Raw genomic sequence first — 25,843 nt, 5'->3', positions numbered from 1 at the left:
TCCTCTTACCTTCCTCCGGCGTGTCCCTTCGGCGATTGATTGCTCCAAGCCTGAGATGCAGGCTTGAGCAATCAACCGCCGATAACACTGATCAATGCAAAGCAATGGCTTTGCAGTGAACAGTGTATAAGATCAGTGTGTGCAGTGTTATAGCCCCCTATGGGAGCTTTAACACTGCAAAAAAAAAGTGTAAAAAAAAAGTTAATATATGCCATTTAACCCTTTCCCTAATATAAGTCCAAATCACCCCCCTTTTCCCAAAGAAATAAATATAAACATATGTGGTATCGCCAGGTGCGTAAATGTCCGAACTATAAAAATATATAATTAATTAAACCGCACGGTCAATGGTGTACGCACAAAAAAATTCCAAAGTTCAAAATAACATATTTTTGGCCACTTATTATTTCATGAAAAAATGAATAAAAAGCGATCAAATACAATACAAAAATAGTACCACTAAAAACTTCAGATCACAACAAATGAGCCCTCATACCGCCCCATACCCAGTAAAATAAAAAAAGTTATAGGGGTCAGAAGATGGCAATTTTAAACGTATACATTTTTACTGAAAAATTTACTGCGTAGAAACCGATGCCCCCAAAAGTTACAAAAAGGCGTTTTTTCTTAAATTTCAATGATTTTCTTTCCATTTTGCCGTAGATTTTTGGGTAAAATGACTGATGTCACTGCAAAGTAGAATTGGTGGTGCAAAAAATATGCCATCATATGGATTTTTATGTGAATAACTGGAAGGGTTATGATTTTTAAAATGTAAGGAGGAAAAATCGAAAGCGCAAAAACAGAAAAACCCGTGGTCCTTAAGGGGTTAAGATACTTGGGTCCATAGCAGGTGGATCCGGATACTCCTCCTGAACAACTGCTCCCTTGGCGCTTGGTGGCAGGAGACCAAAGGGATCCGAGTCCCAATTTTCAGAGGGGAAGTAGGCAAAGAAGGGAATTTGCGTGGAATTCTTAGGCCTGGTGATAGCTGCTGCCCATTCCCCGCACAGTATTTGTACAGGTGTATATTTCACAATCTCCCCGCTCTTAAGAAAATACATAGCTGGGGGGAGATAGTCCCTTTGTACTTCCCTCCTGTTCACTAGGAGGATGCCCCCATGGTGACAGTCCATAAGGGTGCCAAACCCCCTCACTTTGTCGAACTTAACTACTGTTGCGCGGCGGCGCTCCAGGGATGGCTCACCCTCCTGGGGGTACTCTAACTTCCTTATGTACAGGGCCTCTAAGCTTTTTGTATCTTGCTGCTGCACTTGTCACAGCCTGAACGGAAGCCGCTTCGGCCCATACCACTCCATCTTTTGCTTTCTCAGTTCCTACAGAATGACGGCCACCTCATTGTCTCTTTTGGCCCTTTTGGACTGGGCCGGAGGAACTGAGGGAAGGGACTTCCCCGGCAGGGGAAGGAGAGGCTCCCTCATATACTGGATTAAGTCAGGCTCGTCGCCAAATAGCCACCTAGGTAACTGTGGTGACCAGGGATGTGCTGGGGGCTGCTGGACCTGGGGCGCTGGCTCTGGACTGGGGGTAGATGGAGGGGTAGAGAACTCAGCCGGGGTACTCACTTCTGACTCCTCTGTGTCGATCTCCACCCAGGATCCCCAAGTCCAGTGATGGGGTGACAGCCTCACCGGCGACAGCTCTCGTGACGACCTCGGCGTACCTTCTGCCGAAGTTGTGGCCCATTCTCCATTGTCTTCTACCAGCGGCACTTTCAGGGGGATGTCTTCGGCCCCGATGGAGAGCTTGTGCAGGCGATCCGCTAACTCCTGGAACACTTGTGCAGTGGCTTCAGCAAACTGTCGGTCCTCCAGTTCCATCTTGGGACTCTTCGCACACGTGGATAGCTGCGCCTCTGCCATCGTCTTGCTCTCAGCCAGCACTTCCGTTGAACTGAAGAGCTCAGGCTCCGCGTCACTTCTTATACTGGTCTTCACTAAAATGGCTGCTGGCTGGAAGGATGTCATCAGCGGTGTTACGCCGAGCGCTCCGGGTCCCCGCTCCTCCCCGGAGCGCTCGCAGCATCCTCGCATTCGCAGCGCCCCGGTCAGACCTGCTGACCGGGTGCGCTGCAATATATCTCTCAGCCGGGATGCGATTCGCGATGCGGGAGGCGCCCGCTCGCGATGCGCATCCCGGCTCCCGTACCTGACTCGTTCCCCGTCTGTCTTGTCCCGGCGTGCGCGGCCCCGCTCCTTAGGGCGCGCGCGCGCCGGGTCTCTGCAATTTAAAGGGCCACTGCGCCACTGATTGGCGCAGCAGGCTTAATCAGTGTGTTCACCTGTGCACTCCCTACTTATACCTCACTTCCCCTGCACTCCCTCGCCGGATCTTGTTGCCATTGTGCCAGTGAAAGCGTTTCCTAGTGTGTTCCTAGCCTGTGTTCCAGACCTCCTGCCGTTGCCCCTGACTACGATCCTTGCTGCCTGCCCTGACCTTCTGCTACGTCCGACCTTGCTCTTGTCTACTCCCTTGTACCGCGCCTATCTTCAGCAGTCAGAGAGGTTGAGCCGTTGCTGGTGGATACGACCTGGTTGCTACCGCCGCTGCGTGACCATCCTGCTTTGCGGCGGGCTCTGGTGAATACCAGTAGCAACTTAGAACCGGTCCACCAACACGGTCCACGCCAATCCCTCTCTGGCACAGAGGATCCACCTCCAGCCAGCCGAATCGTGACAGTAGATCCGGCCATGGATCCCGCTGAAGTCCCACTGCCAGTTGTCGCCGACCTCACCACGGTGGTCGCCCAGCAGTCGCAACAGATAGCGCAACAAGGCCACCAGCTGTCTCAACTGACCGTGATGCTACAGCAGCTATTACCACAGCTCCAGCAACAATCTCCTCCGCCAGCTCCTGCACCTCCTCCGCAGCGAGTGGCCGCTTCCGGCCTACGATTCTCCTTGCCGGATAAATTTGATGGGGACTCTAAGTTTTGCCGTGGCTTTCTTTCGCAATGTTCCCTGCACTTGGAGATGATGTCGGACCAGTTTCCTACTGAAAGGTCTAAGGTGGCTTTCGTAGTCAGCCTTCTGTCTGGGAAAGCTCTGTCATGGGCCACACCGCTCTGGGACCGCAATGACCCTGTCACTGCCTCTGTACACTCCTTCTTCACGGAGATTCGAAGTGTCTTTGAGGAACCTGCCCGAGCCTCTTCTGCTGAGACTGCCCTGCTGAACCTGGTCCAGGGTAATTCTTCTGTTGGCGAGTACGCCATCCAATTCCGTACTCTTGCCTCCGAATTATCCTGGAATAATGAGGCCCTCTGCGCGACCTTTAAAAAAGGCCTATCCAGCAACATTAAAGATGTGCTGGCCGCACGAGAAATTCCTGCTAACCTGCATGAACTTATTCATCTTGCCACCCGCATTGACATGCGTTTTTCCGAAAGGCGTCAGGAGCTCCGCCAGGATATGGACTTTGTTCGCACGAGGCGGTTTCTCTCCTCTGGTCCTCTGCAATCCCGCCGTGGAGGCTATGCAAGTAGACCGGTCTCGCTTGACACCTCAAGAGAGGACACGTCGCCGCATGGAGAATCTGTGCCTGTACTGTGCCGGTTTCCCCGCCTGGAAAGACGTACGCTGACTCTGCACAAAGAGGAGACAGTTCTTGATGTCAACTCTGCTTCTCCACGCCTTACTGTGCCTGTGCGGATATCTTCCTCTACCTTCTCCTTCTCTGCTATGGCCTTCTTGGATTCCGGATCTGCAGGAAATTTTATTTTGGCCTCTCTCATCAACAGGTTCAACATCCCGGTGACCAGTCTCGCCAGACCCCTCTACATCAATTCTGTTAACAATGAAAGATTGGACTGTACCGTGCGTTACCGCATGGAACCTCTCCTAATGTGCATCGGACCTCATCACGAAAAAATTGAATTTTTGGTCCTCTCCAACTGCACTTCTGAAATTCTTCTTGGATTACTGTGGCTTCAACGCCATTCCCCAACCCTTGATTGGTCCACAGGAGAAATCAAGAACTGGGGTACTTCTTGTCACAAGGACTGTCTTAAACCGGTTCCCAGTACTCCCTGCCGTGACCCTGTGGTTCCCCCTGTGTCCGGTCTTCCTAAGGCTTATATGGACTATGCTGACGTTTTTTGCAAAAAGCAAGCTGAGACTTTACCTCCTCACAGGCCTTATGACTGTCCTATTGACCTCCTCCCGGGTACTACTCCACCCCGGGGCAGAATCTATCCTCTGTCTGCTCCAGAGACTCTTGCCATGTCGGAGTACATCCAGGAGAATTTAAAAAAGGGGTTTATCCGCAAGTCCTCCTCTCCTGCCGGAGCTGGATTTTTTTTTTGTGTCCAAAAAAGATGGCTCCCTACGCCCTTGCATTGATTACCGCGGACTTAATAAAATCACGGTAAAAAACCGCTACCCCTTACCTCTTATCTCGGAACTCTTTGATCGCTTACAAGGTGCCCACATCTTTACCAAACTGGACTTAAGAGGTGCTTATAATCTCATCCGCATCAGGGAGGGGGACGAATGGAAGACTGCATTTAACACCAGAGATGGACACTTTGAGTATTTGGTCATGCCCTTTGGCCTGCGCAACGCCCCTGCCGTCTTCCAAGACTTCATTAATGAAATTTTTCGTGATCTCCTATATTCCTGTGTTGTGGTTTATCTGGACGATATTCTGATTTTTTCTGCCAACTTAAAAGAACACCGCCAGCATGTCCGCATGGTTCTTCAGAGACTTCGGGACAATCAACTTTATGCCAAAATGGAGAAATGTCTCTTTGAATGTCAATCTCTTCCTTTCCTAGGATACTTGGTCTCTGGCCAGGGACTACAAATGGACCCAGATAAACTCTCTGCCGTCTTAGATTGGCCACGCCCCTCCGGACTCCGTGCTATCCAACGTTTTTTGGGGTTCGCCAATTATTACAGACAATTTATTCCACACTTTTCCACTATTGTGGCTCCTATCGTGGCTTTAACCAAGAAAAATGCCAATCCCAAGTCCTGGTCTCCCCAAGCGGAAGACGCATTTAAACATCTCAAGTCTGCCTTTTCTTCTGCTCCCGTGCTCTCCAGACCTGACCCATCTAAACCCTTCCTATTGGAGGTAGATGCCTCCTCAGTGGGAGCTGGAGCTGTCCTTCTACAAAAAAAATTCTTCCGGGCATGCTGTTACTTGTGGGTTTTTTTCTAGGACCTTCTCTCCGGCGGAGAGAAACTACTCCATCGGTGATCGAGAACTACTGGCCATTAAATTGGCGCTTGAGGAATGGAGGCACCTGCTGGAGGGATCAAAATTTCCAGTTATCATATACACTGATCACAAGAATCTCTCCTATCTCCAGTCTGCCCAACGACTGAACCCTCGCCAGGCCAGGTGGTTGTTGTTCTTTGCCCGTTTTAACTTTGAAATCCATTTTCGCCCTGCTGACAAGAACATTAGGGCCGATGCCCTCTCTCGTTCTTCTGATGCCTCTGAAGTAGAGGTCTCTCCGCAACACATCATTCCTCCTGACTGTCTGATCTCCACTTCTCCAGCCTCCATCAGGCAAACTCCTCCAGGGAAGACCTTCGTTTCTCCACTCCAGCGTCTCGGGATTCTCAAATGGGGACACTCCTCCCATCTCACAGGCCATGCGGGCATCAAAAAATCCTTGCAACTCATCTCTCGTTTTTATTGGTGGCCGACTCTGGAGACTGATGTTGTTGATTTTGTGCGGGCCTGTACTGTCTGTGCCCGGGATAAGAATCCTCGCCAGAAGCCTGCTGGCCTCCTTCATCCTCTGCCTGTCCCCGAACAGCCTTGGTCACAGATTGGTATGGACTTTATTACGGACTTGCCCTCATCCCGTGGCAACACAGTTGTTTGGGTGGTCATTGATCGATTTTCCAAGATGGCACATTTTATTCCTCTTCCTGGTCTTCCTTCAGCGCCTCAGTTGGCAAAGCAATTTTTTGTACACATTTTTCGCCTTCACGGTTTGCCCACGCATATAGTCTCGGATAGAGGCGTCCAATTCATGTCTAAATTCTGGAGGGCCCTCTCTAAACAGCTCAAGATCAAATTAAACTTCTCTTCTTCTTATCATCCCCAATCCAATGGGCAAGTAGAAAGAATTAATCAAGTCTTGGGTGACTATTTACGGCATTTTGTTTCCTCCCGCCAGGATGACTGGGCAGATCTTCTACCATGGGCCGAATTCTCATACAACTTCAGAGTCTCCGAATCTTCTGCTAAGTCCCCATTTTTCGTGGTGTACGGCCGTCACCCTCTTCCCCCCCTCCCTACTCCCTTGCCCTCTGGTTTGCCCGCTGTGGATGAAGTGACTCGTGATCTTTCCACCATATGGAAAAAGACCCAAAATTCTCTTTTACAGGCTTCATCCCGGATGAAAAGATTTGCCGATAAGAAAAGGAGAACTCCCCCCATTTTTGCTCCCGGAGACAAGGTATGGCTCTCCGCTAAATATGTCCGCTTTCGTGTCCCCAGTTACAAACTGGGACCACGCTATCTTGGCCCTTTCAAAGTCGTGTGCCAGATTAACCCTGTCTCTTACAAACTCCTTCTTCCTCCTTCTCTTCGTATTCCCAATGCCTTCCATGTCTCTCTCCTTAAACCACTCATCATTAACCGCTTCTCTCCCAAACTTGTTTCTCCCACTCCTGTTTACGGTTCTTCTGACGTCTTCTCCGTGAAGGAGATTCTGGCCTCCAAGACTGTCAGAGGAAAAAAAATTTTTTGGGTGGATTGGGAAGGCTGTGGCCCAGAAGAGAGATCCTGGGAACCTGAGGACAACATCCTAGACAAAAGTCTTATCCTCAGGTTCTCAGGCTCCAAGAAGAGAGGGAGACCCAAGGGGGGGGGGTACTGTTACGCCGAGCGCTCCGGGTCCCCGCTCCTCCCCGGAGCGCTCGCAGCATCCTCGCATTCGCAGCGCCCCGGTCAGACCTGCTGACCGGGTGCGCTGCAATATCTCTCTCAGCCAGGATGCGATTCGCGATGCGGGAGGCGCCCGCTCGCGATGCGCATCCTGGCTCCCGTACCTGACTCGTTCCCCGTCTGTCTTGTCCCGGCGCGCGCGGCCCCGCTCCTTAGGGCGCGCGCGCCGGGTCTCTGCAATTTAAAGGGCCACTGCGCCACTGATTGGTGCAGCAGGCTTAATCAGTGTGTTCACCTGTGCACTCCCTACTTATACCTCACTTCCCCTGCACTCCCTCGCCGGATCTTGTTGCCATTGTGCCAGTGAAAGCGTTTCCTAGTGTGTTCCTAGCCTGTGTTCCAGACCTCCTGCCGTTGCCCCTGACTACGATCCTTGCTGCCTGCCCTGACCTTCTGCTACGTCCGACCTTGCTCTTGTCTACTCCCTGGTACCGCACCTATCTTCAGCAGTCAGAGAGGTTGAGCCGTTGCTGGTGGATACGACCTGGTTGCTACCGCCGCTGCAAGACCATCCCGCTTTGCGGCGGGCTCTGGTGAATACCAGTAGCAACTTAGAACCGGTCCACCAACACGGTCCACGCCAATCCCTCTCTGGCACAGAGGATCCACCTCCAGCCAGCCGAATCGTGACAAGCGGGGCCTGGGACCGGAAGTGACTGAGTGGTGCATCCTCTTCGTAGCCCCCCTGGCAACAAGGGGCGGATCTTTCAAGTTCCACCTCGGACTGGACACAGCAACATGATCCCCAGGCCAGGGGTGGGACGCTGGCTTCGGGGGAATCTTTCACGCGCTTCTCGACCAACTGGTTAATCCCTTAAGGTACAATGGCAGACATTTTGGCGCGTAACATGGCTTCACTTCTGATTTTGCACATTGTGCTCACGATAACTTTCACAAACTTTTCCACAAAAACAGCACAATTTTCTTCACCTCCCGCTATACTTTATCAGCACCATGGTAGAAGCACATTTCAATGACAAAGTCCCATAGTTTTCTGGTGCAAACTTTTTTGCATTGGCATGCGATTGTTTTTTTTTTTTTACCCAATTCAGACTCCGATAAGGGGGACCTGTGAATAAAAAATAAAAAAGACAGACGGAGGCACCTCGTGTATTACCACTTAGACCCTTTAGGGAATAAGGTAGGGAGAATGGGCTTAAATGGCCCTTAGGTAGTGGCTGCTCACCTGGAGCAAATAGGAAATTTGCATATAACCCACCACTGTAGGTAACCAGTAGAAGAAGAAACAGCTGCTATGCCCAGAGATATTTCAAAACACTGAAGGGATGACGCGTATCGGGGGAGCCACGCCCTTCCTCAGATCAGTGTGTAGGTTCTGGGTACAGTCAGAGTAAATATATGTTACAAAATTAATCCCAATACAAAGGGGGCAGAGCTACAGAGGTGACATCATACATAAAAAAAAATAAGTGTATTGCTATAATATATAAAAATACTGAACATCACAGGGTAAAAGTCATATAAACAATAATGCAGGGTAAACATTGTACATAATCATAGTATATCATGTGGAAAGCAGAGGCCCGGCGTGGCTCCAGGACTGTTGACATCCGGCTTCCAGATGTCAACATCTTGCAGACCGCTCTTTGGGGAGGAGGGGATGATGCTGACAACGCTGGAGCCAGTGTTTAAGCCGCAGCGCGAAAGAAGGGAAGCAGGGGAGATCGGGCCGAAAGGGAAAGGAAAGAAACAAAGAGGAGATCACACAAAAAAGAAGATGAATTGAACATGGTTAAAAAAATGTATCTAAGCAGCTATGTGATGGAGGAGGTCGAACAAAGAGTTCTTAAGAAGGGTCTATCCCTCTGCCCTACCACCAAGTCAAATAGTTTCAACCTCTTCTTAGTCCTAAACAATTTTATATGTAAACTTGCCATTAAAAGATTCTTTGCTATCAAAGAGACAGATGGGGTAGCCACATCAAGACCCCCGGACCCAACACTATTATCCTCCCTAATTCCTCCTCTCATCCAGACGGACCTACATCCCCGTTCTACCTTCTATCCCTTACATGCCAAGGGGAATTACATAGAAACCTTTTCTGCCATGGTTCAGTATGACTTCGACTCACTTATTAAAGAAAATAATTCCAAAAAAGATACCTCTAATTTATCACGTATAGAGAGGACCGCGCTCAAATCAATGACTCAATTTAATGTTCAACTGGCAGATAAAGGGGGGGGGGGGGCTTTGTCATACTTAATAAGTGCGATTATATTACAGAATCACACAGACTTCTATCTGATTTGAAATACTATAAACCCATTCAATATAACCCCACCAAGCAGTTCCAGGAGGAACTTAGAGCTTATACACAGTGGCTATTCACAGGGGGTACTCTCCAAGGCAGAAAGGGTCTTTAACATCATCAAAAAACCCGCCCTACCACTATTTTATTGTCTACCAAAAATTCATAAAAATCTCCAAAGGTCCAAAGTGGCTCCAAGTTTTGGCAATCTTTTTGTCAGCTTGTTTGAGGAATTATTTGTGTACCCCCACCCCCTTTTTTCCAGTTGCGTTTACTATCATTGCTACATAGATGACATTTTCTTTATTTGGAAGGGGAGTAGGGAAGACCTTGATGCATTACTTACCCATCTAAACACTAATAACTGGTCTCTTCAGTTCACGCAATCCATTTTCACCAACCATGCAGAATTTCTGGATGTCATTGTTTCACATGATAATGGTAACAAATTGCACACTAAGACCTTCTTTAAGCAGGTTGATAGCTATAGCTATCTCTACTCTAACAGCGCTCATTACAAGTGGTTATGTAGTGTACCACATGGGCAGTTCAAAAGGATCCGCAGGAATTGCACCAGGGAAGATGACTTCGGGGCCCAGAGTAACATCCTAAAAGAACGGTTTAAGGGAAAGGGCTACCCTGCCCCCCTGGTGCACTCCTCTTTCAACAGAGCTCTGGCCCTCACACAGGAAGACTGTTTGGTTCCCAAACCTGGCTCTATTACCCAAATTCAGGACTGTTCTATTAATTTTATAACTACCTACACAGCGACATTAGGAACACACAGCGACATTAGGAAGGTTCTCAACAAACATTGTAAAGAGATATGTGAATAAGTTCCTCTAAAGAAGGCGCTGGTGCTCAAAGATGGAGGCATACTTCTTTGTTAGCTACGCGTTTCGATCCCGAACCGGGATCTTCATCAGGCTTCATCATAATTAGCGTAGCTAATAAAGAAGTATACCTCCATCTTTAGGCACCAGCGCCTTCTTTAGAGGAACTTATTCACATATCTCTTTGCATTGTATTCCACCGGACTGACTGACGTCACATCGGGAAGTTCCTCGTGGCAGTGGTTCCATCTGACTTTCTGCATACAGACGCCACTGTAGGTGTTGTGCTCTGAGCGCAACACCTAGGGGTAAGAACCCATCTTTGTGTTACCTCTTTCACTTATGATAAACGGTCCTCACTAGGGGCGCACCTCTTGTTGTTTTTTCTCATTGATATACTACTCAACAAACATTGGGGATTTTATTAAAAGGCCCCCATCTAATTGCTGTTCTTCCTCCCAAACCTGCACTCACATTCCTTAGGGGACGCACCCTATGGAATCTAGTTGGCCCCAGTAAATAGAAATCCAAATCTACTATGGCGGCCACATCCAATTTTCTAACTATGAAAGGCAACTTTAAGTATGGGGTGACCAGATGCAAATGCTGTCCTCACATTACACACAAATGCAAAGAATTCACTTCAAATGTCACAAGGGTTTCATACCCCATCAAGTCACGACTTGACTGTGGGTCCCAATATGTAGCGTATTTACTCCAGTGCCCACGTGGGCTGCAATATGTAGGGAGGACCATACGCTGTTTCCGAGAGCGCCTTAACCCCTTAAGGACCAGGCCATTTTACACCTTAGGACCAGAGCGTTTTTTGCACATCTGACCACTGTCACTTTAAACATTAATAACTCTGGAATGCTTTTAGTTATCATTCTGATTCTGAGACTGTTTTTTCGTGACATATTCTACTTTAACATAGAGGTAAAATTTTGTGGTATCTTGCATCCTTTCTTGGTGAAAAATCCCAAAATTTTATGATTTTTTTTTAAAATTTAGCATTTTTCTAACTTTGAAGCTCTCTGCTTGTAAGGAAAATGGATATGCCAAATAACTTTTTTTATTCACATATAAAATATGTCCACTTTATGTTTATGTTTACTTTATCATAAAATGTACGTGTTTTTACTTTTGGAAGACACTAGAGGGCTTCAAAGTTCAGCAACAATTTTCCAATTTTTCACAAAATTTCCAAACTCACAATTTTTCAGGGACCAGTTCAGGTTTGAAGTGGATTTGAAGGGTCTTCATATTAGAAATACCCTACAAATGAAACTGCACCCAAAGTATTCAAAATGACATTCAGTCAGCGTTTTAACCCTTTATGTGTTTCACAGGAATAGCAGCAAAGTGAAGGAGAAAATTCACAATCTCCATTTTTTACACTCGCATATTCTTGTAGACCCAATTTTAGAATTTTTACAAGGGGTAAAAGGAGAAAATGTATACTTATATTTGTAGCCCAATTTAAGTAAGCACATACCTCATATGTCTATGTAAAGTGTTCGGTGGGCGCAGTAGAGGGCTCAGAAGTGAAGGAGCGACAAGGGGATATTGGAGAGTACGTTTTTCTGAAATGGTTTTTGGGGGGCATGTTGCATTTAGGAAGCCCCTATGGTGCCAGAACAGCAAAAAAAAAAAAAACATGGCATACCATTTTGGAAACTAGACCCCTTGAGGTACGTAACAAGGCATAAAGTGAGCCTTAATACCCCATAGGTGTTTCACGACTTTTGCACATGTTAAAAAATAAAAATAAAATTTCACTAAAATGTGTGTTTCCCCCCCAAATTTCAGATTTTTGCAAGGGTTAATAGCAGAAAATACCCCCCAAAATTTGTAACCCCATCTCTTCTGAGTAAGGAGGTACCCCATAAGATGACCTGAAGTGCACTACGGGCGAACTACAATGCTCAGAAGAGAAGGAGTCATATTTGGCTTTTTGAGAGCAAATTTTGCTCGGGGGGCATGTCGCATTTAGGAAGCCCCTATGGTGCCAGGACAGCAAAATAACCCCCACATGGCATACCATTTTGGAAACTAGACCCCTTGAGGAACGTAACAAGGCGTAAAGTGAGCATTTACCCCCCACTGGTGTCTGTCAGATCTTTGGAACAGTGGGCTGCACAAAATTTTTAATTTGCACAGCCCACTGTTCCAAAGATCTGTCAGACACCAATGGGGTGTAAATTCTCACTGCATCCCTCATTACATTCCGTGAGGGGTGTAGTTTCCGAAATGGGGTCACATATGGGGTTTTGTTTTTTTTGCGTTTGTCAAAACCGCTGTAACAATGAGCCACCCCTGTACAAATCACCTCAAATGTACATGGCGCACTCTCCCTTCTGGGCCTTGTTGTGCGCCCCCAGAGCACTTTGCGCCCACAAATGGGGTATCTCCATAGTCGGGAGAAATTGCATTACAAATTTTGGGGGGCTTTTTTCCCTTTTACCTGTTGTCAAAATGAAAAGTATAGGGCAACACCAGCATGTTAGTGTAAAAAATTTATTTTTTTACACTAACATGCTGGTGTAGACCCCAACTTCATGCTGGTGTAGACCCCAAAGGGTGAACGGAGAAAAAGACCCCCAAAATTTGTTAGGCAATTTCTCCCGAGTACGGCGATACCCCATATGTGGCCCTAAACTGTTGCCTTGAAATACGACAGGGCTCCGAAGTGAGAGCGCCATGTGCATTTGAGGCCTGAATTAGGGATTTGAATAGGGGTGGACATAGAGGTATTCTACGCCAGTGATTCCCAAACAGGGTGCCTCCAGCTGTTGCAAAACTCCCAGCATGCTTGGACAGTCAACGGCTGTCGGGCAATACTGGGAGTTGTTGTTTTGCAACAGCTGGAGGCTCCATTTTGGAAAGAGTGGCGTACCAGACATTTTTCATTTTTATTGGGGAGGGGGGGGCTGTGTAGGGGTATGTGTATATGTAGTGTTTTTTACTTTTTATTTTATTTTGTGTTAGTGTAGTGTTTTTAGGGTACAGTCACACGGGCGGGGGATTACAGCGAGTTTCCCTCTACAAGTTTGAGCTGCCGCACAAAATTTGCTGCATTGCAAACTTGCAGCCTGATACTCACTGTAAGCCCCTGCCCATGTGAATGTACCCTGTACATTCACAAGGGGGTGGGGGACCTCCAGCTGTTGCAAAACTACAACTCCCAGCATGCACAGTCTATCAGTGCATGCTGGTAGTTATAGTTTTGCAACAGCTGGAGGCACACAGGTTGGGAAACACTGAGTTAGGAAAAAGATAATGTTTCCCAACCAGTGTGCCTCCAGTTGTTGCAAAACCACAACTCCCAAACATTCTCAGGCATGCTGGAAGTAGTAGTTCGGCAACATCTTTAGAGCCAGATGTTGCCGAACTACAACTCCCAGCATGCTTGGAGTTGTAGTTTTGCAACATCTGGAGGACTACAGTTTGCAGACCACTAATACAGTGGTTTCCAATCTGTGCCCTTCCAGATGTTGCAAAACTACAACTCCCAGTACGCCAAAACTGTCCAGGCATGCTGGGAGTTGTAGTTGTGCAACATCTGAAGGGCCAGATGTTACAGAACTACAACTCCCAGCATACCTGGACAGTAAGGGCATGCTGAGGATGTGTACTTTTGCAACATCTGTCACTCCCTTGGGGACTGACAAAAAATTCAAAAAAAGTCTAATTCAAAAAATTCTAATAACAAGAAAAATCATATTACTTCTGAAACCAAATCATCAGCGAATAAATCTTTTATGCCTACTGCTAATACCAATGCAAGTTGTAACCAAAAAATCATTACCAGTACATGTATTACCCCTGCTAATTCTAACACTAATGTGCTTAACAACACTACCACTAATACTCTCTCATCACTAGACAGACCAGCACCTAACATGGTCTGTCCTTTGCTTCCTCCTCTCACTTTTTTGGATCCTTGTCATGGGTTGGACCCGGGTTCCGGGGCAGTGGGGGGTCTCCATGTTGGGCAGCCTTGTAATTCTCTCGACTGCTCCATTGATCCCTCCCTTCTCACGGTGCACGAGGTTTCTATGTCTGACATGAGTTCCACACTCATTGATAGCTCACAATATGACACGCTTGACACCCCAGGGAGTTCTACTCCTGCTTCCACCTCCTCATCTTCTTTTTACAATTGCCCTCTCACTACAGATGCCACTCTAGCGTGCAATGCCAATTTGGATGTACGCTTACGCACGATCACCCAGTATTACCCCCTCATAAAGACATCAAATCGAACACAATCTATAAAAAGAGGTTGCAGAGGAGGTCAGAGAAAACGCCAACCCACCTCTACAATTATCTCAAAGACAGAAAAATTAATAACAAAAAAAGAAATTATAAAAATTTTCAATTTATCTAGCTATATACTTTCCGAAAATGAAACTAATTTACTTGCGAAAGGGCTGTCTTTTTGTCCTGCTGCACGTCCGAACGATTTTCAGTTATTTTTAGATCTAAACGATTTTATTCGTAGATTAATATTGAGCCGTCACTTCTTTATCCAGAACAGATCGGACCATCAAACTACTAATACCCCCCAAATTTCGAATTTGGGAGTTTGTAATTCTAATATTGATAACACTTCAACTCCTGTTACCACACTAGTTGACATGACTCCAGCTCGTCATGTACCAGTAAAACCCAAATCTTCGTTTTACCCTCTACACAATCGTGGCAGCCATCTTGAGACTTTTTATCATATGGTCATGCAGGATTTTTCAAATTTATGTGATAAATCTGTTATTTTTAAGGAAAATGATAATCTAACTTCTGCTGAGAGAATTGCAATTAAATCCATACAGAACAATAAATCTATTATTGTTCGCCCTGCAGATAAAGGTGGGGGGGTTGCTGTTTTGAATAGGGCTGATTATAAAAATGAAGCCCTTAGAATTTTATCAGACCTTGAATATTATACTCCGCTTTCTTATGACCCTTCCCCTCATATTTTTTCACAGTATTGTTTGCTTATAGGTGGAGCTACAGAAAAACAATTGTTGGATAAAAGGGAGCACACATTTCTCAATATTAAAAATTATAATTTACCTATTTTTTATTATCTACCCAAATTACATAAATGTTTAACCAATCCCCCTGGTAGACCTATTATTTCAGGTATTGGTTCGATTACTGCAAACCTTTCTCACTTTATAGATCTATTTCTTCAACCCTTTGTTTTACAATTACCATCTTATCTGAGAGATTCAGCCCAACTTATTTCTGAATTACATGCTCTATCCCTACCCCCTTATTATAGTTTTCTTACCCTGGATGTGTGCTCCCTTTATTCTAACATCTCCACTGATTTAGGTGTTCCTGCAATTAAACATTTTTTACAAGAGGACTCTTCACTTAACCCCAGTCAGTCAGAATTTTTACTGGAGTCTATTAGATTTATTCTTCTCAATAATGTTTTTGAATTCAATCATACTATTTATCGGCAGAATAGGGGCTGTGCCATGGGGACTCGATTCGCCCCTAGTTACGCTAATTTGTTCATGGGGCGATTCGAATCCCTTGTCATGGCACAATCCCTGTATTTTAAGTCCGTTTTTTTCTTTCGTCGTTATATAGACGACCTTTTTTTGATCTGGGTAGGTACCAAACATGAAGCTGACCTCTTTGTACAAGAGTTGAACACTAACACATGGGGTATAAAATTTACCATGCATTATGCAGAAAATTCCATCCAATTTTTAGACCTTGACATCCATAAAACAGTCGATTGCACTATTTCTACGAAGACTTTTTTCAAATCTGTCGATAATAACTGTTTTTTTACAGTTCGACAGTGCACATTATCCAAGCTGGCTAAGAGGGGTGCCATTCGGCCAATATTTACGAATTAGTAGAAATTGCACCTCTGATTCAGATTTTATCTCTCAGGCTGAGGTTTTAAAACAACGCTTTATACAAAAGGGCTATCCTAAATCGCTTCTTACTAAGGCATATATGAAGGTGAAAGATAAAAAACAATCTGATTTGGTTACATCTATTTCTAAAAAATCCAGTTCTAATCAGCTTCATAACCCCTTTAGATACAATTTTGTTACGAATTTCAATATTGAGGCATCTAATATTAGAAAAATATTAAGAAAAAATTGGCCCATTATTCAAAATGATAAAATTCTAAACCAATTAATTCCCCCAGTCCCTAATGTCACCTACAGACGTTCCAAAAATCTCAGCAATTTATTAGCCCCCAGCAGATTTTCCGAATATCGTACACCACAGAATTCCTGTTCTATTAAACCATATTGTTTTCCTTGTAAAAAAAAGTCGCTGCCTCTGTTGTGAATGGATTATCCAAACTGATACTTTTTCTTCCTTTTTTACACAACAAACATTTAAAATTAAGGATTCACTAAATTGCGACACCACTTTTGCTATCTATTTATTAACCTGTGGTTGCGATCGCCAATACGTGCGCCGTACCACACAAACGGTGCGCTCCAGGATGAACAAACACAGATGAAACTTTAAAATTAATTATTTTAGAAACTATCCCCATTCATTTACCTAATAGAATACAAAGACTGAACAATCGCGAATCCTTTTGGATTCACAAACTACATACTTTGCACCCTCAAGGTTTTAATGAATGTATCGATACAGTTAAATAATTTGATAATTTGGGATTTAAAAATTTCCCATCTTTCCATATGGATTAATTTCGAAAATATTATACCTTGATTTTTTCTTTGTTCCTTCTGTACTGTTCACCCTGGAGCGCCCCACGGTGTATTTATTTATTCCTTACGTTTTATTATCTAAGTTTTGTTTATTTTCCTTTCTTCTTTTTTACATATAAATATCTTTGTATTTTTAATTTATTTATTGTTTGTTAATCTGGATTCTTGTACGAATATTCACACCCTGCGTTTTCGCCGGTTGCTGTATTCAATACCGCATTAGTTAATTGAGTTCATTTTATTCTCTAAGTAGTGTTCATACATTTCCTTTTTGATCAGTTGCGGTTTGGTTTATCGCACTGTCATTTATTTTTTACTATTTTATTTTTTAATAAGGTAGCGATATACAATTAAATAATAATTTTTCTATCTCTTGAATCAATTGACATGACTCTTTATATCATATATATCTTTTGAAATAATATCCAACTTGTGTTGTTGAATGCCGCACCGGCGATTTAGCGGTGCTATTTCTTGAGTCGCTTGTGGTGTTACATTCACATCACATGCGATAATTATAATTATATTATATTATATATATTTATATACATATGTTTATAGGATTTCATAGTGCTTTCATATTGCTGTCTTATTACTATTTTTGTGATTTCTGTTTATATTTATTTATATATTTTTTTCATACATTGTCATATGGATATGTAATTCTATGTAACAACTCTTTTTAAAAAGCACTCTAATGGTTAATTCCTGGAGGTATATATACCTGTTACCAGCCTCCCCTTGTCATGCCTGATGAAGCTGCGCATGCGCAGCGAAACGCGTTGCATCTAATAAATCCATTGATTTTACTTGGCTGTCTGATGGTTCCTCTCTGCGCCAGACAAACTCCTGACTCCCTGGTCATTCGCCTTTGATTCTACACCTATCCAGGAGGGCTGCAGTGGACCTGCCTTCATATCTCTTCTGCTCCTAACCTTGTTGTGTGTGGGCGCACAACCAACTTCGGTAAGCGGCTTGGGAATCACCTTCCCCTACCCCCACCTGCAAGATCTACTGATCCCGCACATGAGGCGCCTTCCTTTCTCTAGGTTTTGCAACATCTGGAAGGGCACAGTGGTCCCAAAACTGTGGACCTCCAGAAGTTGCAAAACTGCAACTCCCAGCATGCCCAGACGCCAAGGGCTGCCTGGGCATGCTGGGAGTTGTATTATACAGGGTCCCAATACAGCAATGCATGCCGCTTTACGGCGACGTGCATTGCTGTAAAGGGCCCGACCACGGCTGAAGAGGAACTCACCTGTCGCCGCCGCCGCCGTCTTCATCGCCGGGATCCGGGTCTTCAGGGACGAGGTAAGTACCAGGGCCGGTCCCCAGCACTCCCCCGTCCCCCGTTGCGTCCTCCGGTCTTCCTCCCATCCTCTCCGGACTTCAAGGGGCCGGGCAGGGCAGGAGGAAGTAACCGCCCCCCACCCTGCGATTGGTCGGTTAGCTAACCGATGGATAGCAGGGGACAGGAGGAGGTGGCAGGCTTGCCACCTCGCTCCTATACTCCAGCATGGTCCTGGCTGTCTGTGACAGCCGGGATCATGCAAAATTACCGGGCGGTCGGGTCCCAGAGACCCGATCAGCCCGGTATCTCCGCAGATCGCAAGGGCGATTTCCTTCGCGATTTGCGGCGATCGCCGACATGGGGGGCCTACATGGCCCCCCTCGGCGTTTGCCCTGGATGCCTGCTGAAGCATTTCAGCAGGAATCCACTTCCGATCTCTGCCCGGCGCGCGGCATTGATCGGAAAACGCCAGGACGTACGGGGACGTCCTTGGTCCTTAAAGCGCAGGGTGCAAGGATGTCCCCGTACGTCCTTGGTCCTTAAGGGGTTAAAGGAGATCTGTAGTGCTCTGAACTTTATCTCCTATCTGAATGATGTTTTAGATCACGGGGGGTCCGAGCACTGGGGCCTCCCGCGATCTCCTGTACGGGGCCGCGACAATGTGCAGGAAAGGGGCGTTCCGTCCCCGCATGATGCGGGGACCCCTGCAATCTAAAACTTATCCCCTATCCTTCGGATAGGGGATAAACTTCAGAGCACTACAGATGTCCTTTAATTAGAACCGGAATAACACTGTCCATGGGTTCACGTTACACAGTGTATCCTGCCATATGCACGAGCACCATTCAGGCAACTTTAGTCTCTTGTGAGCCACTCTGGGATACATCTTTGGCAATATGCTCTATCAAAGGTTTAACACTCTACGAAAAAGGGCAAACTATTGGCTACATTCTTTAGAGACACTGTTGCCACATGGTTAATGAAATAATAGAGTGTAATTTTTAATGGATAACCCATTTTTATTCTGCTCTATCAATCCCGTGTACTGCCCCATTCCTTTATCTCACCCCATCTTTTTATTAATCTATGGAGCCATTTTATATTGCCATTATCTTATAAATTTTTAATACTATTACATATATATATATATATATATATATATATATATATATATATATATATAAAATCACTTACTTTGGGACCCACTACTTATCATCAGGAATTTATATATTTATATTTTTGTGCCGAATGCGATACTACTTATTATTATAAATGTATTATTATAAATTTATATTTTTGTGCTGAATACTATACTATTACACATTAGTATACTATTACATTAATAGGGCCAGGGCATGGTTTTACCGATAACTACCCGAATGGTAGCACCACTAGTCCTAGTTAGGCAGGGCAAATAAGGGTCCACGGCCAGGTCAGGGTTAACGGTAGCTTTTACTGAGGTAGACAGATTGTACAGTCTTTACAGCTGGCCAGGATCCCAGAGAGGTGACCAGTAACACAGGGGACCTTGCAGCTTGCTGGGACTTGCAGTGACTTTGACAGACTTTAGGACAGCGACACTCACTATAAAAGACTTGACTTGACTGAAGATAGTGACAGCAGACGGAGATGACTTGACTTACTGGCTTGTGGCTGTAATTTAGGCTTGAGGCCTCCAGATGTGCTGGACACTGGCTCTGAGATGTCTGGACTGAACTTTACCTCAGCAGAGAATGAATCCCAAGAGCGAAAGAAGCAGATTGCAGCTCCTCCCTTCCTTATAAAGGGGGGGCTGAGCAAGGAGCCCATAGGCTAGCGGGTCATCTGGTCACCTGGTGCTCTTTGGGTAACAAAACATATGACCTTAACATGTGACAACTATTATCAAGTGATCAATAACCATGTGACCATATCAAAGGTCCTTCACACATAATATACAATTATACAGATTATAGGGGTACAATGATGGTGAGGCCTGGGGAAGTGCAGGGACTCAAGCTGACAGGACTGTGAGATGCATATCCCGTACTGAGACATCACATAGACTCAGTTTCATAGACTCTGAACCTGTCTAGCATGAGCCTATTGTTACACAAGCTGTAATATGTATATGGGTAAGGACTGAGTTGTAGCAGGAATGTTCAATACATATACATATTATATATTATTGTTTTCAAGTGTATGGTAAAATTATAAAATATAAAAGTTATCCATTACATTACAATGGCCTGAGGTTACAATCATTTCAGCATACAATGGTCTTTTCTGATCTGGGATGGATGTGGCACAGCAGTCAGAGGACCCGTAACCTCATACTTATCTCTTATCCAAAGTATAATTTATTAGAGTCTTGAATTTTTCCAGAATTTTTCTTTTTTTTTTCTTTGCTATTTCATGTATTCTTGTTAGGCCTGTTACTGGCCCCATATGGAAGCTCATGGAAAGAGCAAAGAAGGTTTACCCTGTCAACACTTAGAGACTTTGGGATGGGCAAGAAATCTCTCGAGGAAAGAGTGACAGAAGAAGCTCAGTGTCTGTGTTCTGCATTTAAATCTCAGAAAGGTGAGTGCTAGATGTTTGTGTAAAGACTTGTTGTATAAATAAACATATGTTAACCGAGAATCAGATCCACCCTCCTACCTGCTTTAGAGACAGTTCTACCCCTGGTGCTTTTTCATACATGGCTGCAGATGAAGGGGCGTGTTTTTTTCTGGGTTTTGTGCTTCTATAAAAGAATCTGACATTCTTGTCTCATCACATGCCCCTCCTTCAGCGTTTGCCATATGGCGACTGCTATAATGAGCCAAGAGATATACCCAAAGGGCATTTATACCCTTATAGTTCCCTGGCCTCACAAATTTTTACTTTTATTGAGTCAAGTCAGTAGTAAAAATAGTGAGAAATGTAAAGGGCAGAAATTTTTACCATTAATCATGCAATTTGTAAAAGTTCTCTTTGCTGACAGGTGGCTTTCCTATTACAGAGTCATATTTTAAACATATAATACAGTATGCAGATTTTAAGAACACAGAAAAGTCGCTCTAAGTACCATTATCTCCTAGGTATGGATAGTATAAGGATAGAGCAGGTAATGTGCTCACCTGTAGATGTTGCGCTGTGAGCACAATACCATTGTGTGCTTTATTATAAATAATAATAGCAGCCCGGACCAACCCCATCTAACCGCAGACCCAGGACCGAGTAGGTGACCTTGAATGCAGCAAAGATGCAATTCATGTGTGTAGTAGTTTGGTACCCACATTGCCCCAAATAGTAGTTAGGCCCCCATACTGCCACCATATAGTAGTAAGGCCCCTCACACTGCCCCCATATAGCAGTAAGGCCCCCTCTGTGCTGCATATAGTAATGTGGCCCCTCACACTGCCCCCATATAGTATATAGGACCCCTCTTGGTCCCCATATAGTAGTTAGGTCCCCTCTTAGCCCCCGAGTATTAGATAAGCCCCAACACTGCCCCTTTATGTGGCAACATAAAAAAACAAATACTCACTTGTCACACGGCTCCCCCCACAGCTCATTTGTGTCCTCCAGATGCTCCCATTCCCTCGTCGGTCTTCTCTCTGATCTTCCGATGCAGGCAGCAGGCATTGAAAAAGCTGTCAGCCCATGTGGAATGGCAGAGTCCATAACCAATTCACATAACAGGCACAGCTCTACTCCATCACTATATTATATTAAGAAAGATAATGGCAATGTTGATAAAACAAATAAAACACTTTATGCTGTGGTACCAAAAAATATGTAGTATTTTATTTTTTAATATATGACAATTGTTGGTATTGGAACACAGAAACATTGTATTGCATGTGTGGTGGCATATGAGAGGATACTGTCTTGTGGGAGTGTAGGGTCTTTAGGGTGTTGCTGTTCAGGATAGTTAAGGGCGCTGTTAACCCTTTTCACTCGTGACACCAGGGTGAGGGTTAAATGCTGGTTTCTTGATAGGCCTATTGCCACCCTTAAAGGGCAATAGGTGATGCAGAAATAAAGGATTGTCCACAACCGCTGTTAACTGAAAACTTGCAGGAACTTTTACTGATGAATTTCTGTACATGTAGTAATAGTAACAGTCCAGATAACAGAGTCTCTTTACATCAGGCTTGAGCAGCGATTGACAGTCGGTTGGGATCGGATAACCCCAATTTAGCTTTTGAAGAATTGTATAGCAGAGATCCGCTGGATTTAGGGGAATTATTAGGTCCAGTGATCTTGCGTTGAGTAGCGGGGAATTGCTTAGTGTTTCCACTATGTTATAGGCCTAGGCCGCAAGGTTTTGGCCTAGTAAATCGTCTTGTAAGCTGCGGAGGTCCTACCTCTTCCAGAGTCAGCAACCCAAGAGAGGGATCAAGATGGCGCAGGTCCCTTATATGGGCAGGGGCCGGCCGTTTTGGATTGGTCCGTAACGACTGTCACTCACCGTTACAGTACATTGTGGGTGACCACGTAATGGGAACCTCCAAAGGTCCTAAAGCAAAACCATAGAGTTCCAACCTATCCACGTGACCCGCAGGTCCTGCCACGCTCCGAACAGGTAGATAACTAAATATACACATTTATATACTTATACTTATATTAATATTAAATAGAACTGCTATATAGTCATTGACTAAGGGAGAGGTGACAAGGGGAAACTACAAAAGAGGGACCCCGACATCCTAGGGACTCTGACTATGGGGACCTTTATACAGGTAACGTATATAATATGGTACCGGGACACCACACATGATTTTATGATGAATGGAATTTATATGTCTTTTTTAAACATTGTCTAGTAACCCATTGATCAATGTTTTTATTGAGGTACTCCACCCCTAGACATCTTATCCCCAGAATAAAGAGTTATTTTTCTGTAACAAAGTCTTACTTAAAGGGGAATGTACTTAAAGGGGAATTCCTGTCATAGACAAGTTACCCCCTATCCAAAGGATAGGGGATAAGATGTCTGTTCATGGGAGTCCCGTCACTCTGTGCAGCACCTGACATTCTGCTGCAGACTTGGAAATGCTGGTTTCCAGGACTGGAGATGTGACATCACGCTACAGAATACCGGGTGCTGCACGGAGATCGCACAGGGGGGGGGGGGGGGGGTAGTCAGTGGCAGGACTTATCCTCTATCCAAAGGATGAGATGGAAAGGAAAAGATGTCTATGGTCGGAATACCCCTTGAACCTCGTAATGATCCTAGCACCCAACTTAAAGGGGTACTCCGGTGAAAACCTTTTTTCTTTTAAATCAACTGGTGGCAGAAAGTTAAACATATTTGTAAATTACTTCTATTAAAAAATCTTAATTCTTCCAGTACTTATTAGCTGCTGAATGCTACAGAGGAAATTCCTTTCTTTTTGGAACACTGATGACATCAGGAGCACAGTGCTCTCTGCTGACATCTCTGTCCATTTTAGCAACCATGCATAGCAGATGCATAGCAGATGTATGCAAGGGGCTGCAAGGGGCTGCAAGGGGCAACATAGTGGCGCAGTGGTTAGCACTGCTGCCTTGCAGTGCTGGGGAATTGGGTTCAAATCCCAGTAAGGACCACAATAAATAAAGCATTATTATTATTATTATTATTATAATGTCAGCAGAGAGAACTGAGCTTGTGATGTCATCAGAGAGCATTCCAAAAATAAAATAATTTCCTCTGTAGTATTCAGCAGCTAATAAGTACAGGAAGGATTAAGATTTTTTAATAGAAGTAATTTACAAATATGTTTAACTTTCTGCCACCAGTTGATTTAAAAGAAAAAAGGTTTTCACCGGTGTACCCCTTTAAGGAGGTCAGCTGGATTATGATGTCTGTGTATAGATTACCATTATATTTATGGCTGCTAGCAGGCATACATTCTAATAAATTCGGAGTGTGGGGCAGCCACTCCCCTGCACACAAAAAACGGGGTTAGTCCTACCTTCTTGGATGGTGGATATCAGTAAAAACATCTTAGTGATCTTCACCAGGTGCAATGTTTAATAAATCTCCCCAATAGTTCCCAGTATTTTAAACAATAATTATCAGCACCATATTACATATTACACAAATTGCTGACCATTTATGTCATCTATATATTTATTTATCTACATTATTGTTGTGTTTTCTGCAGATCAATTCGATCCGCATTTCCTTGTAAACAATGCTGTTGCCAATGTCATCTGCTCCATTGCATTCGGGGATCGGTTTGACTACAAAGATGCAAAATTCCAACGACTTTTACATCTCTTTAATGAGGCTTTAAAGGCTAAATCTGAACTCTTGGCCCAGGTACTTTAAAAGCTTCATAGCATTATGGTACTGATATCCACATACTGTAAAACAATATGAGATAATCATACACATCATTATTACAACCTGACCATGGTGTTTAGAGGACAGATAATTCTACCTGTATGACCCCGAGCATCGGAGCGCTGTTTGTTTCATACACTTCAGGTCCCGGCTGCTATCAGCCCGCCGGTAATGGCCGACATTCGCGATTGCGCAGATGTCCACCATTAACACCTCAAATGCCATGATCAATACACATCACAGCATCTGCGGCAATGCACATGTTAAAATAGATGATCGGATCGCCTGCAGCACTGCCGCAGGGATCCGATCATCTGTAATGGCAGGCGGAGGTCCCCTCACCTGCCTCCGGCTGTCTCCTCGGGTCTTCTGCTCTGGTCTGAGATCGAGCAGACCAGAGCAGAAGATAGCCGATAATACTCATCAGTGTTATGTCCTGTGGATAGCACTGAACAGTATTAGCAATCAACTGATTGCTATCGATAGTCCCTTATGGTAAGGGGTGTAAAAAAAAAAGTGTAAAAAAAAGTTGAAAAATTTAAAAATAAAAAGTAAGAAAAATTTGAAAACTCCCCTCCCCAATAAAAACGAAAATTGATCTTTTTTCCCATTTTACCCCCAAAAAGCGTAAATTTTTTTAAATAAACATATTTGGTATTGCCGTGTGCGTAAATGTCCGAACTATCAAAATGTAATGTTAATGATCCCATACGGTAAACGGCATAAACGTAAAAAATAAAAAAGTCCAAAAATGCAGCTTTTTTGTCACATTTTATTCCAAAAAAATTTATAAAAAGTGATCTAAAAGTTTTATATATGCAAATGTGGTATTAATAAAAATTACAGATGACGGTTCAAAAAAAAAGAGCCCTCATACCCCCTATATACAGAAAAATGAAAAAGTTATAGGTGGTCAAAACAGGGCGATTTTATATTACTGATTTTGTATAAAAAGTTTGAAATTTTTTTTTAAGCGGTACAAAAATAGAAAAGTATCTAGCCATGGGTATCATTTTCATCGTGTTGACCCACAGAATAAAAAACACATCATTTTTACTGTAAAGAACAGTGTGAATGCGAAACCCTCCAAAATATGCAAAATTGTGGTTTTCATTTTAATTCTTTGGGTTCGCAATACATTTTTTGGTTGGTCACACAAAAAACAAGCCCTTATATGGGTCTGTAGAAGGAAATACAGGGGTGTGGAGATTTTATAAAAAACTACTTGTCCACGGGACTAAAATGGAGCAAACTCTACTTGTCCCTCATGACGATCCACTTGTCCCGGCCAATTTTCGCTTTTACGCTCTGATTTTTTCATCCTCGCCCTATTATAGCCATAACTACCTACTATAAGGATACCTTTTAATTTTTCAATAACATATTCTCTGAACCAAAAAATATATATATATATATATTTGGGGAAGTGAAATTGAAATAGTAAAAGATAATTTTGCAGATTTGGTGGTTTTCTTTTCTGCGCCATTTACCTTGTGG

The 25,843-nt window shown here is 44.2% G+C and overlaps 1 protein-coding gene across 1 annotated transcript in view; it reads left to right on the top strand.

Annotated features, from left to right (window-relative positions):
* LOC130275624 (cytochrome P450 2D14-like) overlaps positions 1-25,843 on the top strand; it is a 126,143-nt gene that overhangs the window by 8,872 nt on the left and 91,428 nt on the right. The window contains exons 3-4 of the mRNA XM_056523817.1: positions 20,455-20,607; positions 24,165-24,322. Of these exons, the coding sequence (XP_056379792.1) occupies positions 20,455-20,607; positions 24,165-24,322 (311 nt within the window). The remainder of the gene's footprint in view (positions 1-20,454; positions 20,608-24,164; positions 24,323-25,843) is intronic.

Source organism: Hyla sarda, chromosome 6, assembly GCF_029499605.1.
Source record: "Hyla sarda isolate aHylSar1 chromosome 6, aHylSar1.hap1, whole genome shotgun sequence".
Classification (NCBI taxonomy): domain Eukaryota; kingdom Metazoa; phylum Chordata; class Amphibia; order Anura; family Hylidae; genus Hyla; species Hyla sarda.
The sequence above is the reverse complement of the archived record's forward strand: the minus strand, read 5'-3'. Positions and strand labels throughout refer to the sequence as shown.